The 15393-nt window shown below is 34.4% G+C and overlaps 1 protein-coding gene across 7 annotated transcripts in view; it reads left to right on the plus strand.

Annotated features, from left to right (window-relative positions):
- RBM26 (RNA binding motif protein 26) overlaps nucleotides 1-15393 on the plus strand; it is a 78348-nt gene that overhangs the window by 19367 nt on the left and 43588 nt on the right. For 3 of the 7 annotated variants that reach the window (XM_069467118.1, XM_069467120.1, XM_069467121.1), the window contains exons 2-9: nucleotides 3030-3148; nucleotides 3754-3890; nucleotides 6734-6822; nucleotides 7470-7687; nucleotides 11646-11906; nucleotides 12693-12932; nucleotides 13354-13494; nucleotides 13848-13988. In XM_069467118.1, coding sequence (XP_069323219.1) covers nucleotides 3030-3148; nucleotides 3754-3890; nucleotides 6734-6822; nucleotides 7470-7687; nucleotides 11646-11906; nucleotides 12693-12932; nucleotides 13354-13494; nucleotides 13848-13988 — 1346 coding nt within the window. Of the gene's footprint in view, nucleotides 1-3029; nucleotides 3149-3753; nucleotides 3891-6733; nucleotides 6823-7469; nucleotides 7688-11645; nucleotides 11907-12692; nucleotides 12933-13323; nucleotides 13495-13832; nucleotides 13989-15393 lie in introns of all 7 variants that reach the window. The other 4 variants (XM_069467117.1, XM_069467116.1, XM_069467115.1 and 1 more) reach the window with 2 other exon arrangements.

Here is a 15393-nt window from a genome sequence, read left to right on the forward strand (position 1 = left end):
GATTCAGTGACATATATTACTGGTATTCTTTTGTAGAACCACTACATATTATATTCTATGTGTAAGAATGGAGATGTTTTGGTATGTGTTTTGTATTTTCTAGATTTTTTTAAATGTTGACTTTGTCTTTTTTTTTTTTTTTTTGAGGCAGGGTTTCCCTCTGTCACTCATGACTAGAATGCAGTGGCACAATCATAGCTCACTGTATTCTCGAGCTCCTGGGTTCAAGGGATCCTACTGCCTCAGCTTCCTGAGTAGCTAGAACTATAGGCATGTGCCACATGCCTGCTAATTTTTTATTTTTTGTAGAGATGGAGTTTCGCTGTATTGCTCAGGCTGGTATTGAACTCCTAGCCTCAAGTGATCCTCCCTCCTCTGCCTTCCAAAGTGCTAGGATTGCAGGCATGAGCCACTACCTTTGGCCTACCTTTGCTTTAATGTGTATAGGTTATTTTATTAATATCCTAGCATTTCAACTTTACCTAGAACATGTGGAATCTCTATTTTTTGTTTATTATTGTTAGTTAAAACTTTTAACAGTTATTATAATAAAGAGAAATAAAAATGATTTTAATATGTCATGTCAAATGTATCATGTATGTGTTTTTCCTCAAATGAACTATGTTATCTTTTTCTCCACTGGTCATTTGTAGTCCTCTGTCCCTACTGAAATTCCCTAATCTTTTTTTAAAGCTATTATTATTAAACCTTTTAATATCATCCGTATGCTTGGAAAATTTGTTTTACTGATCTTCACGTTATTGGTGTGAAATGAAGCCATTGTTTTTATGCTACCAAGCTATGAAATAAAATCTAGGCAGGAGGATCACCTGAGGCCAGGAGATCAAGACCATCCTGGGTAACAGAGAGAGTCCCTATCTGTATAAAACAAACAAAAAACAACTTTCCTTCATGACATTATGTTAAGTGACATAAGCCAGGCACAGAAAGATAAATACTGCATGTTCTCACTCTTATTTGGAAGCTAACTAAGTTGATCTCATAAAAGTAGAGAGTATAATAGAATAGTAGTTACTAAAAGCCAGGAAGGTTAGGGAGTTTGGGGCTCAGGAGAGGTTGGCTAACAAATGCAAAATTACAGCTAGATAGGAAGAATAGGTTCTAGTGTTCCTTAGCATTGTGGGGTGGCTATAGTTAATTTATTCTATATTTTTAAGTGGCTGGAAGAGAAGATTTTGAATGTTCCTAACAGAAAGAAATGTTAAATGTTTGAGTTGATAGATATGCTGATTACCCTGATTTATCACTACGCATTGTGTACTGTTATTGACTTACCACATTGTACCTCATAAATATGTACAATTATGTGTCAGTTTAAAAAAAAAAAAAAGTTTCCCTCTTGGCCCTGTCCTTCCTTCACTTAGTTTTCGCTATCATCCCCCCAATACAGGTAACAATAGTTATTAGTTATTTATCCTTCCTCATGCGTATTTCAAGCATAAACCAATCCAAATATATAATTTCTCCCTTTCCCCCAACACAAAGGGTAACATGTTGTACAAACCTTTTCTCTACCTTGCTTTTTAAATTTAAAAATTTTGATAATGAAGATTTCAGCAAGAAATGAAAACTTCATTACTCTTGTGTCCTTTTGCTGCATATATGTCATTCCTCTTTTGTGGATTTAATATAAATTTATTTTTCCAGTCCTCTATGACTGGACATTTACACATTTTTATTTTACAATCAGTGTAACAGTGGGTAACTTCTACACATGTCGTTTTGAACATGTAAGCATATCTGTAGAACAGATTCATAGCAGTAGAATTGCTGAATCAGATTGCATTTGTGACCTTGACACTGCCAGTATATCCTTGCAATGGCCTGTCGGTTTACACGCACCAGCTCAAAGTATGAAAATTGCTTGTTTCCTTAGTCTTGCCACCAGAATGTATTTCCATGTTTTTGGATTTTGCCAACTTGATAACTGAAAAATGATATTTCATTGTAACTTAAGCTTGCATTTATCTTATGGATGAGGTTGAATTTTTAGTCATATTTAAGAGTCACTTTCATTTCTTTTTAGTATGTATTCATACTCTTTGTATTTTTTTCCTCATAATTATGGTGTTGGTCTCGATCAATAGAAACTCTACATGTTAGAGGAATTTGCCTTTTTGTGATGAGTTAAACTATTTGAGCTTTTTTCTCATTTGTCTGTTGACTCTTTTCATTCTGAAGTTTTTGATTTTTTTATATAATCAGATTACTGTTTTACTCTATAGATTTTGTATCTTCATTAATCCTCCGGGGTTATAAAATAATTTATGTTTTCCTCTAATACTATAATGGTTTCTTGTTTTATAGTTTTATATTTATTATAGTGTGTGGAATAAATTAAGAATCTGAGTTAGTTTTTCAAAAGGTAACTGCCAGATTGTTTCAGTACTATTTATTGCATAATTCATCTCTTCTTTGTTGATTTGGATGCCACCTTTATAAAACCTAAATTCCTCATATATTTGGGTTTATTTTTAGACTGTCTTTTCTGCTGTTTAATTAATATACTGTGTGGTATGCTTTTAAATAATAATGGCTACATAAAGCATTTGAGGTACATTAATTTAAGGAGAAGAACTTAGATTTCTTCAGTACCCTCCATGAGCCAGGTGCTTTTTATATATGTTAACTCACTTAACTGTTTATCTGGCCGGGCGCGGTGGAGACCCCATCTCTACTAAAAAATAGGAAGAAATTATCTGGCTAACTAAAATATATATAGAAAAAATTAGCTGGGCATGGTTTCGCATGCCTGTAGTCCCAGCTACTTGGAAGGCTGAGGCAGTAAGGTCGCTTAAGCCCAGGAGTTTGAGGTTGCTGTGAGCTAGGCTGAAGCCACGGCACTCACTCTAGCCCAGGCAACACAGTGAGACTCTGTCTCAAAAACAAACAAACAAACAAACAAAAAAACCTGTTTATCGTACCTACTAAGTCAGTGTGTAACTGGAATTTGTGGAGTGTGCACTTGTTTGTGGCTAAATTTCCTTCAACATTGCTTTTTTCTTTAGCTGTGATGCAGATCCATCAGCCCTAGCAAAATATGTTCTGGCTTTGGTAAAAAAAGACAAAAGTGAAAAAGAGTTAAAGGCATTATGTATTGATCAGCTGGATGTATTTCTTCAGAAAGGTAAGATCTTTGGTTTTAAAATACCACTGTATTTTAAACAAGGTTAATCACAGAGTATTAAAAGAGCTCAGTAAGAGACAGGCTCCAATTGTAACAAAATTGAACAAACAGTATTATTACTGGGTATATTCTTAGCTTATTTAAAGCCTTTCATCATTAACATCCTCATGCTTATTCTTAAAGCATATTTATGCTGATATTTTTTATTACACAGGTTAAAGGATTAAGAAAAGGACTGAATGCTTATTTAAAGATAGTACTGCTTCGGAAACTGCTTTGAATCTTGTCTAGCACATTGCTTGTCAACTTTTTGTACTTTGCTCATAGCTAGATAATGATAATATTTGTGTTTGGCGCAATGAGTGGGCTACATGGAGACTACTCATGGCTGGAAGTGACTGGCCTAGAAGTTCTAGCCATTCCAGTCCTTACCACCCTGAAAATTGAATGAGTCAGTATTACCTCAGGACTTGTGCCTTAGTATAATTTCTAAATTTATAATAGTCAAGTTATATTTCATCATTTTAGAGTTCTGATGTGTAAAAGTGGTGAATTAATATATTAGCAAATGTCTTTCAATCTGTGGTTTTGGGTTTTATTTTTAGAGACTCAGATATTTGTGGAAAAACTTTTTGATGCTGTGAATACAAAGAGTTACCTACCTCCTCCAGAGCAGCCATCATCAGGAAGCCTGAAGGTAGAATTTTTTCAGCACCAAGAAAAAGATATAAAGAAAGAAGAGGTAAAGATTTGTGTTATATCTTAAAGGCTACTTAAACAAATAAAAGGAATAATTAAATTGAGTTTTGTCTTACGTATCTGTGTGTTGGGAGTCCCTAACACCATTCCCAGGTCTGATGATATCACTATGAGGAAATCACAGGACTCAGCATATCATTATGGCTGTGACTTATTACAGCAAAAGGATACAAGGCAAAGTCAGCAGGTGGAAAAAGGTATATGAGGTGAAATCCAGTGAAAAACAGACACAAGCTCCCAAAGTCCTCAGAGTCACACAGGATGCACTTAATTCCCCTAGCAATGAGTTGTTTCAACATGTGTGAGTCAAGGAAGCTCATTAGAGACTGTCCAGGTTTTTTTTTTTGTACTGGTCATATAGACACCCTCCATTTACTATACACCAAAATTCCATACTCCTGGGAGGAAAGCAAGAGTTTAGCATAAACCATGTTGTTTTCACAAATGATTCACATACAGTGAATATCAGAGAATAGTGGGAATCCTCTGGAAATCAGGGTTCCCTGGACCCAGCCAAGGGCCAGTCTTATAAGCAGGCCTTTCTAAGGATAATAGTCTTGGGTCTGCTTTTAACTCTTTTATGTACAATATCTTATAGACATGGAATCTCATCTGTGTTCTATGAAAGTAATTAGATTGATAGTAGATCACTGCTTCTGTCCTTTGTGCAAACACAAGGACTTTCACAGGGCAATGAGAAATGATTTTATACCTTGAGAAGTTTTGAAATTTTTATCTATATTTTATAATCTCTAGTCATTATTATCTGATAGTCGTATGATAATTCATATTTTCTCAGTTTGATATTAAGAGTGTAATTTCAGTGAAAATAATTATTAACAATTAAGCTATTACAGTTCTGGATTCAGCCTAGCTTTAGGTCAAACAAATCTTACTTATGATTTTTCTATAAGTCACTGCTTTGTGACCTTGAAAACATTACTTTTCTGAGCCTCACTTTACTCAGCTGTGACATGGAAGTATTGTAGAGTTGTTATGAGGAATATGTAAAATGATGTCTATAAAGCACTTGGCCTAGTGTGTGGCATATGATAGGCTCTCAGTAAATGGCAGCTGGTGTCATTGTTGAGAGATTGTTGTATGGTGGGAGAGGTGGTTGTGACCTTTGATTTTTTTTCTCCTTTTATGCCCTTTCCCCAGATTATATGCAGTTTAATATGTAGTAATATATACGTATATAGTATGTGATAATTCTCCAATGCATAATATATCTGTATCTGAATATATTTCCACACATGTATATGTGTATATTTTAATACACACATACCTACTTCACACTTGCTCAACACATACATACACACACGCACACACAGCATCCCAGTCAGTTTTATCTGCAGGGGATGACCAGAAATGTAATTTTATAATTGGACATATTTCATACCTAACAGTATAGGTGTTCTGGTATTAAGAAAGAAAGGGACAGTGGACGTTGTGTTGGCAGTCACTCATGCCATGTGGAGATATACAATAATTTATTTAAGCTTTGCCCACTGGTATAACTTTGGATTGGTTTCATATTTTTCTTACTAATTATATTTTAATTCTCAAAATATCTTGAGTAAATCATGGGTGGTTGGTTTGAGAAGCAGTGTTCCCTCAAAATGAGTTAGTGGCAAAGCCTTAGTCTTATATGTATTGATGCAGCAATACTTTATCACAATCGTCTTGACCAATTGTAGGAGATACACTAATCCCTGATCTTTCAGAATTGTCAAAATGCCAGATGACAGTCTGAGTTTAAAATGCTGTGGGTGTACTAAAAGTTCCCAGATGGGCAAGTACTATGGAATATGATGAAATGTCAACATAAATTACTTGCAAGAGTGCATTGAGGTAAATAGAAGGGAAAGAGTGCAGCAAGAGGGTTTGTATTCGTACCTAGTATTTTTGTCTGGGTTGGGAAGAGAACTGGAGTAGGTGGTAAAAGAACAAAAGAAGAAAAAAGGCAAACTGTTAAAAAAAGAAGGCTTTAATGAATATTTACCCTAGTTTGGTCTGTTAATAGAGTTTTCATTTAATTTCTTATCCAATGGGACACACTTTTGACAATGAGAGGCTCTTACCAAAAGGAATTCGAAAACGGCCGGCATAAACTGGAAGATGTGTACCTTAACTGTAGAATACCTTCATAAGAATATCTTAGGGCTCAAGATTTTGCATTTTTAAAAAGAATCCTATCTATTTATAGAAGCTACTTGTTCACTATTCCTAAATCTGTTTAACCTTCAATCCTTTTTTTGTAATCACATCTATTAATGCCCTATTGAACCAATGTTCTGGGCAATACAATCTGGAGATGGTAGCACTAATCAAGGGAATGTTTTCCAGGGTTGCTTTCTAGTAGTTATATCATGTGAATGGAGGCCCCTTATAGGAAACAGGAATATATAGAAACTGGAGAACTGTCACCTTTATATTGTTTCCCAGATTTTTTTTTTTTAATGACTTGGTTGCTTCTAATGCATTCTCCTATATTCTTTGATGTGTTTGGTGCTGGACCAAATCTGTGAAACCAAAATATGAATGTATGATTTTTGAAAGAAGGAATAAAATCACCTTTCCATTATTTATTTTAAAATGAGGATGCTTGCTTAAAATGTTTTCTCACCCCTATTATCTAAGATAGGCATTTATACTTTCTTTACTATTCACTTTAACTTTCAGTACACTGTCTTTTAGAGCTAAATTAAATGATTGTACTTAGCAGAGAAATTTATTTTGTTTGAATACTTTTAGAAGATGACAGTTTAACAGTTAAGGAATAACTGTTGCTAAACTCGTACACATTTACATTTTGTATGTCAGATCACTAAAGAAGAAGAGCGAGAGAAGAAGTTTTCTAGAAGGCTAAATCACAGTCCTTCCCAGTCAAGCTCCCGATACAGAGAAAATAGGTGAGTGGTTCATTAAACTATATACTCAATGTTTAGACTTTAGTTATCTTTTATATAAATGGATTTTGATTATCTTTTACATAGGGGCAAGTAATATCTACTCTTTGATTGGTCTAGGAAAGGTCAGATTTGTAGGTCTTGGGAGTAAGATTTACAACAGTACCTGACATATATTAGTTGTTAATATTATTGTTATTCCAAACTTCAGATTCCAGTGTAATCTTAATGTGTGACTCTTCTTTTGCTTGAAGATTCCCTTTAGTGTGGTTAAATTATTTTTTTCATTAAGGCTTCAAAAGCATTTAGAGTATCATGCATGTAATAGATACCTATGAGACTATATGTACAAGACAATATGTTCTGTATGTTCTATAAGACGTGTAGTATAGATGTCTTTATGTACAGATGTCTAATTGTATAGATGCCAATGTATATAAGACTAAGGATTAAGACTAAGAGTTTTCCTCATAAAAGGGTGTTAGGGTCCTTAAACTTAGTTTTTTTCAGTTGTTTGAGTTTCACGTATATGTATTCTGATGATAGGGTAAAAAATTATGTTACAAGAATTAAATAACTTTTGCACTTTTGAGTTTTTTCCTATATCCACTTAAAATTATTTACATAAAAGTGATCATGTATTTCTTTAGAAGTCGTGATGAAAGAAAAAAGGATGATCGTTCTCGCAAAAGAGATTATGATCGAAACCCTCCTCGAAGAGACTCCTATAGAGACCGATACAATAGAAGACGAGGGCGGAGTCGCAGTTACAGCAGGAGTCGAAGTCGAAGTTGGAGTAAGGAGAGGGTTCGTGACAGGGATAGAGATAGGAGCAGGACTAGAAGCAGAAGCAGAACACGAAGCAGGGGTAAGTAGTACATGTATATGTTTGTTTTGGTTATCACTCTTTTATTGTGAAGAAAGCTCATATTTAAGGGTTTTTAAAAATTAACATTTTGCCAAAGTTGTCTTCATTTTTTCTATTGTGTTGTGTTCTGTTCTGTGGTTTAAGTGAATGCTTTTTTATTTTCAAAATTTTATTCCATGCAAATTAAAATCACCGTTACCACTGCATATTCAGCAGGATGACCACAATGAAAAGACTGATTATATTTAGTGTTGGTTAGAAGGTAGATAAACTGGAACTCTTTGGAAAACACTTCAGTCATATGTTAAAATGTTAAACCTACACCTTCCAAATGACCCCAGCTATTCCTCTTCTCGATATTTATCTAAAAGAAATGAAGGCATGTGTCCACACAAGGACATGTACACACATGTACATAGCAGCTTCAGACGTCCATCAATAGGTGAATGGCTAAACACATTATAGTATATCCATACCATAAGATGGATAAAAAGGAAAGAGCTATTGATACATACAACAAAATATAGGAATCTCAAAATAATTATGCTAAGTGAGAGAAGCAGGACAAAAGTACATGTGTATATAAAATTTTAGAAGATGCAAACTAATCTGATGACAGAAAGCAAATCAGTGGTTGCCTGAGATGAGTAAAGGAGGCATGGATTTCAGATTAGAAAGGTACATGAGGATACTTTCGGGGGTGATGAGTATGTTCATCATTTTGATTGTGGTGTTGGTTTCACAGGAGTATACATCAATCAAAACTCATTAATTTGTACACTGTAAATATGTTCAGTTTATTATATATCAGTTATACCTCAAAACTATTAATATTTAAAAAGTTAAATTTTTGTTTCAGATATGTTTGCAAGAGCATGTCATTTCCAACATGTATAATTTTTCTTCTAGTATGTATTATTGAAAAGAAGATACTGCAGTAAAACACCTAAAACATCTTTGAGTAAAACACCTTTACTGAAACCTAGATTTTTGCTACTTTTAATACTATTTATGGCCTTTGCATGAGCCCTGTATTCTATTACTCTTGTTTTAGAGTATTTTCTCCTACTGTGATCTAGGTGTAGTAGGCCCCTTTGCACATTGCTTCACTTAACTAACCTCCTTAATATCTTTTCTCTTTCCTTGAGACCATATGCAGCCTAGTTAGTTTCTTTGTTCATGTTTATTATGAAGTCTTTTTTCCTCTTCTTTGCTCATCCATTCTTACCTTAATAAATAATGTTTACTGTAAAAAGCCATAGTAAGGTCTTTTTTTTTTATTTGAGTATATTACGCTGGTACATATGTTTAGGCTACATGTATTGCCTTTGACCCACCTGAGTCAGAGCTTCAAGTATGTCCATCCCCCAGATGGTATGCACCGCACCCATTAGGTGTGAACATATCCATCCCCTCCTCCGCCCTCCCACCTGTCTGACACCCAATGAATGTTACTACTGTATGTGCATATAAGTGTTGGTCAGTTAATACCAATTTGATGGTAAGTACATGTGGTGCTTGGTTTTCCATTCTTGTGATACTTCACTTAGTCTTAGAATGGGCTCCAGTTCTATCCAGGATAATACAAGAGGTGCTAGATCACCATTATTTTTTGTGGCTGAGTAGAACTCTATGGTGTACATACAGCACATTTTCTTAATCCACTCATGTATTGATGGGCACTTGAGTTGTTTCCACATCTTTGGAATTGTGAATTGTGCTGCTATAGACATTCTAGTGCAGATGTCTTTTTTATAGAATGTCTTTTGTTCCTTTGAGTAGATGCCCAGTAATGGGATTGCTGGATCAAATGGTTCTACTTGTAGCTCTTTGTGGTATCTCCATATTACTTTGCACAGAGGTTGTACTAGTTTGCAGTTCCACCAGCAGTGTATGAGTGTTCCTGTCTCTCTGCATCCATGCCAACATTTATTGTTTTGGAACTTTTTGGTAAAGGCCATTCTCACTGGAGATAAGTGATAACTGATTGTGGTTTTGATTTGCATTTTCCTGATTATTAGAGATGTTGAGCATTTTTTCATATGTTTGTTAGCCATTAGTGTATTTTCTTTGGAAAAGTTTCTGTTCATGTCCTTTTCCAACTTCTTGATAGGGTTGTTTGATTTTTTTTCTTACTGATTTTCCTGTGTTCTATATAGATTTTAGTTATTGGCCCTTTATCGGATGCGTGACATGAGAATATTTTCTCCCGTTCTGTAGGTTGTCTCTTTGCTCTTGGATAGTTTCCTTGGCTGTGCAGAAGCTTTTTAATTTGATCCCGTTTATTTATTTTTGTTGTTGCTGTGATTGCCTTTGGAGTCTTCCTCTTAAATTCCTTCCAGTGTCTTTAAGAGTTTTTCCAACATTTTCTTTTAGAATTCTTGTAGTTTCACGCCTTAGGTTTAAGTCTGTTATCCACCGTGAGTTGATTTTTGTGAGTGGTGAAAGGTGTGGATCCTCTTTTCTACATGTGTCTATCCAATTTTCCCAGCACCATTTATTGAATAAAGATTCTTTTCCCCAGTGTATGTTTTTATCTGCTTTGTCAAAGATTAGATGGCTATATGAGGAGAGTTTTATATCTGGATTCTCAGTTCTGTTCCATTCGTTTATGTCTCAGTTCTTGTGCCAGTACCATGCTGTTTTAGGTACTATGGCCTCGTAGTGTAGCTTGAAGTCTGGTAAATTGATGCCTCCCAATTTGTTCTTTTTGCTTAAGATTGCTTTTGCTATACTGGCTGTTCTCTGGTTCCATACAAAGCGTACAATTATATTTTCTAGATCTGTGAAAAATAATGTGGGTATTTTATTAGGGATTGCATTGAATCTGTGGATCACTTCGGGTAGTATAGACATTTTAACAATGTTGACTCTGCCAACCCATGAGCATGGTACGGTTTTCCACCTGTTTACGTGCTCTGCTATTTCCTTCCTCAGTGTTTCCTAGTTCTCCTTGTAGAGGTCTTTTACCTCCTTAGTTAAATATATTCCTAGATATTTTATTTTCTTTGTTGCTATTGTGAAGGGTATTGAGTCTTTGATTTGGTTCTCAGTTTGTTGGCGTATTGGAATGCTACTGATCTGTGTACACTGATCTTGTAATCTGAGACTTTGCTGAATTTGTTTATCAATTCCAGGAGTCTCATGGCAGAATCTTTGGGGTTTTCTAGATATAAGATCGTATGATCAGCAAAGAGCGATAATTTGACCTCTTCTGCCCCCATTTGGAGCCCATGATATGTTTCTTTTGTCTGATTGCTCTGGTTAGGACTTCTAGCACTATGCTGAATAGAAGCCGTGATAGAGGGCAACCTTGTCTGGTTCCAGGTCTAAGCGGGAATGGTTTCAGGTTTTCCCTGTTCAGTATGATGTTGGCTGTGGGTTTATAATATATGGCTTTTGTCATTTTTAGGTAAGTCCCATCTATGTCTATTTTGTTAAGTGTTCTTATCATAAAAGGGTGCTGAATTTTGTCGAAAGCTTTTTCTGCGTCTGTTGAGAGGGTCATATGGTCTTTGTTTTTGCTTCTATTTATGTGGTGAATTACATCTATAGATTTGCGTATGTTGAACTATCCCTGCATCTCTGGGATGAAGCCCACTGGATCACAACAAAATGTTCATCACAGGAAAAATAATCATACTTTATTGTGTTTTGTGGGCTGCCATTATGCATACTAACATTATGATGAAGAAAATAAAAAAATTTTTTTTTTATAAATAAAACTCCAAGGATAAACTTATTAAATACAGCAGTTTTATATGTGGTTTTATAGTTAGGTTATATTGAAAAGAAATAGCTTATCTGGGAACATTGTTTATTGATTGAGTAGTTTTTAAAAGGGGTACTATGTAAAATTTAAACCTTTATATTTAGTAAAATGTCACTATTTCTAAGATCTGGTACCTGGTGTTTTTTATAGAGTTTAGTTTTATAAATCATGTATCTTTTGTTGCAGAAAGGGATCTGGTAAAACCTAAATATGACCTGGATAGAACAGATCCATTAGAAAATAATTATACTCCAGTCTCTTCAGTACCTAGTATTTCATCTGGCCACTATCCTGTACCTACTTTGAGCAGCACTATTACAGTAATTGCTCCTACTCATCATGGTAATAACACTACCGAAAGTTGGTCTGAATTTCATGAAGACCAGGTGGACCATAACTCCTATGTAAGACCACCAATGCCAAAGAAACGGTGTAGAGACTATGATGGTAAGTCTTTCAACTGTTTCATGAAGTATTAATGTTTCCAGTGCCTAAATTCTGTAAGTTTAGAATACACAGTTATTAAAGACCTACCTCTGATACTGGAAACAGTGGGAAATTAGTCTCATTCACTTCATAAATTCTTTAATATTATTGAAAGCTTCATTAGTCACCACTGATTATTATCTAAAGATAGTGTTTAGTAAGTGTTAATGTATTGTTGGAGTTTAGCAAACAAGAGTAAATATATGCTGAGTTATTAGGGAATCTGCTAGTGAAACATTCTTGACAAAACTCATTTCTTTAGAATGAATGATTATTGAAATATAAGTAGGACCTAGAAGTATAAGTATCACCTATGTTAGAATTCTGTAAAAGAATTGAAGACTCAAGGATTTACTGTAAAAATTTTATAAGTAGTAGTAAAGCCATAGTTGCAATATGCTTTTAAGTGAGATATTTAAATTAAGAGTAATGTTTGTAATGACAAAGATATGGAAAAAAATTATATATAAGTTTTATATCATCCTGCTAGGTAGGTATATTTATTTTAATGTGGTTTTTGTTTTTTTTTTTTGTTTGTTTTTTTTTGTGTGTGTGTGTGTATGTTAGCTAATCACTTAAGTATTTATATTACTGGAAATAAGCAGGTAGATCTTAGGAAATGGTTAATTGTACTTTTGCCCAATATTAAAAAATATTTATATTTTAAATATCTTTCTTTTGTTAACTTAGAGAAAATTATATTTTCAGTGCTTTTCACATTTCTTTCTCGCTGTTCTTTCCTTATAGAAAAGGGTTTTTGTATGAGAGGAGACATGTGTCCCTTTGATCATGGAAGTGACCCAGTAGTTGTGGAAGATGTGAATCTTCCTGGTATGCTGCCTTTCCCAGCACAGCCTCCTGTTGTTGAAGGACCACCACCTCCTGGACTTCCTCCACCTCCACCAATTCTTACACCCCCACCTGTAAATCTTAGACCCCCAGTGCCACCTCCAGGTCCATTGCCACCCAGTCTCCCACCTGTAACAGGTAAGTAAATATGTTTGTTTGCCTGTGTTTATTATCTAGCCATTCATAGTCTTTTTATAAAGTTAACAGTTTGATGCTTACATGACAAGTATCTAAAGAAATCCCATAGATGACTGATAGAAACTAAGAACAGTATTTTGCCATTTGGGTATATCTCCACTTTGCAGTCTATGCCAGACTAGTTACTGTGGTTTGGAGTGGCCTTGTCAATTATGTATGGCTCAGTCCTTTATAGCTTAAGGCAAACCCATTTTGGAATGCACTAAAAGGATATTTTACCCTAGAAAACTAATTTAGTTGTAAGAGCTTGGTGTTTGTAGATCTTATAGTTTGATAAATGAGAGTATTATGTTTGGATGTATAATAACTTATTTTATTTGTTTGCTTTCAGATGATATTTCTTATTCTTTGGTTTTGACAGGACCACCACCTCCACTTCCTCCTTTGCAGCCATCTGGCATGGATGCTCCTCCAAACTCTGCGACCAGTTCTGTTCCTACTGTAGTAACAACTGGCATTCATCACCAGCCTCCTCCTGCTCCACCCTCTCTTTTTACTGCAGGTGCAGTTTTGGCCCTTTCTATGTTCATAATATAGTTTTAGAGCAATTTTTTAGACAAGGAATTAAAAAATGTCTAAGGAGTAAATTGCTCTGTCATGACTATTTTTCTTACTAAAGTTATATAGAATACAATGTAGGCATGGTTAATATACATCAAATAAGCCTTCAGTTAATACTTTTTTCAAAAAACTATATATTCTATAATTTTTATATAAAACTGTTTTCTTAATACATATAAAACATGTTATATATTATATAATGATAATGTTAGTTTACTTTTGCTGTTATCAGTATTAAAAATTACCAAATAGAGTTTTATAATTGTTTTTTAATTACAGTTTTTGTATTACCAGATACATATGACACAGATGGCTACAATCCTGAAGCCCCAAGCATAACAAACACTTCCAGACCTATGTATAGACACAGAGTGCATGCACAAAGGCCTAACTTGATAGGACTAACATCAGGGGATATGGATTTGCCACCCAGAGGTATTGTGATTAATCTTTTCTTCCTATCATTTTCATAATATCAAGAGTGACAAAACATTTATGAAAAGCAGTTGGTCCTGTTTTTATTTATTGGGTTGAATAAGGAATGGTGATTTTGTTTGTTCTCTGAATCCTTTTAGATTTTCCATGACAGCAAAGTTAGTGTGTGGTTTCATGTCTGTGATGTTGTGGTATAGGTGATACTTTATTCTAGTATTGAAGAAGGAAAGGAATTTCACAAAAATACATATTTTCTCAGGTAGCTTTGCATTTGCTTGTGGTATTTTGTATCATCTGTGGTCTTAATTAGTTCATGGTTCATTTAAACTCTTGAGTAGTGCTTTGATTCCTAAAAATAAATTTATTCCTAACTTGGATAATGAAATTATCTGTACAAACTAGTGCTTGGTATGTCTTTCATCTTTGTTTACTTTTGACATGTTGAAATTTAATAATTGGTATGCTTATGATATTTTTAAACAAAGGAAATTATGTGTTATGTTAGGAAGTGACTTATCTTTTAAAATTTTCTTAGAGGAGACAGCGTATTGGATAAAATAGCTAAAAGGTAAAAGTTTAGACTGATACAGTTACAAGCTCAAACAGCAAAAGTGGCATAATAGAGCTATAAACTAATAAGAAGGTTCAGAGGAGGGAGAGAGCTCACATTAATTTGAAAGATACGTAGCATTTGCTACAGGTAACTTTTGATATAGGGAAGAAAAGGATTGTCAGACATAATAGAAAATATTGCCTGGGCTAAAAAAAATATTTTTTCCTCACCTCAGTTAACTTTTAAATCTGATTTTCTTTCCAGTGTTCTGTTGGTGTTTTACCTAGTAAGAATAAAAAATCATGCCTCATTGGTTGTGGCTGAAAGTCTAATTTAAATAAGTAACAGTGCCTAATGTGGTTTAGTAAACTTATGATTACTTACATTACTTATACTTTGTGGTTTTTTTAATTTGTTCCTTGGAAGCTGTCAGATTCTGAACATCTTCCTTGAATGTTTTAAGAACTTTTTGTTGTGGAGATGTGAGGAACATTTTAATTCAAGTTTACATTCTCTGTAAGATTATAGGACATTTAATGTGGATGCCTCCTTCCCCCACCTTTTAAATTCTCCTTGAGGAATTTAAATAGCTGTCAATAACAGAAAAATGATTTTTTTTAACAGTTTCTTTGTAAGGGATATACCACAGATTGCTTGTAATTGAAAAGTAGTCCCTCAAGATTAGAGCTGTTTGCGATGTTGACCCATCCCCTGAAACTCTCTCCCACCTAGCTAGTTCACAGAAACCCTCTTTCCTTCTTTGGGTCACTATTTAGCACTTACTTTCTTTTCATTATACCGGTCAATATTTATTGCTTTTACTGGGAACTCTCAATTCATCTCTTTCTTACC

Source organism: Eulemur rufifrons, chromosome 4 (assembly GCF_041146395.1).
Source record: "Eulemur rufifrons isolate Redbay chromosome 4, OSU_ERuf_1, whole genome shotgun sequence".
In the NCBI taxonomy this organism is placed as follows: domain Eukaryota; kingdom Metazoa; phylum Chordata; class Mammalia; order Primates; family Lemuridae; genus Eulemur; species Eulemur rufifrons.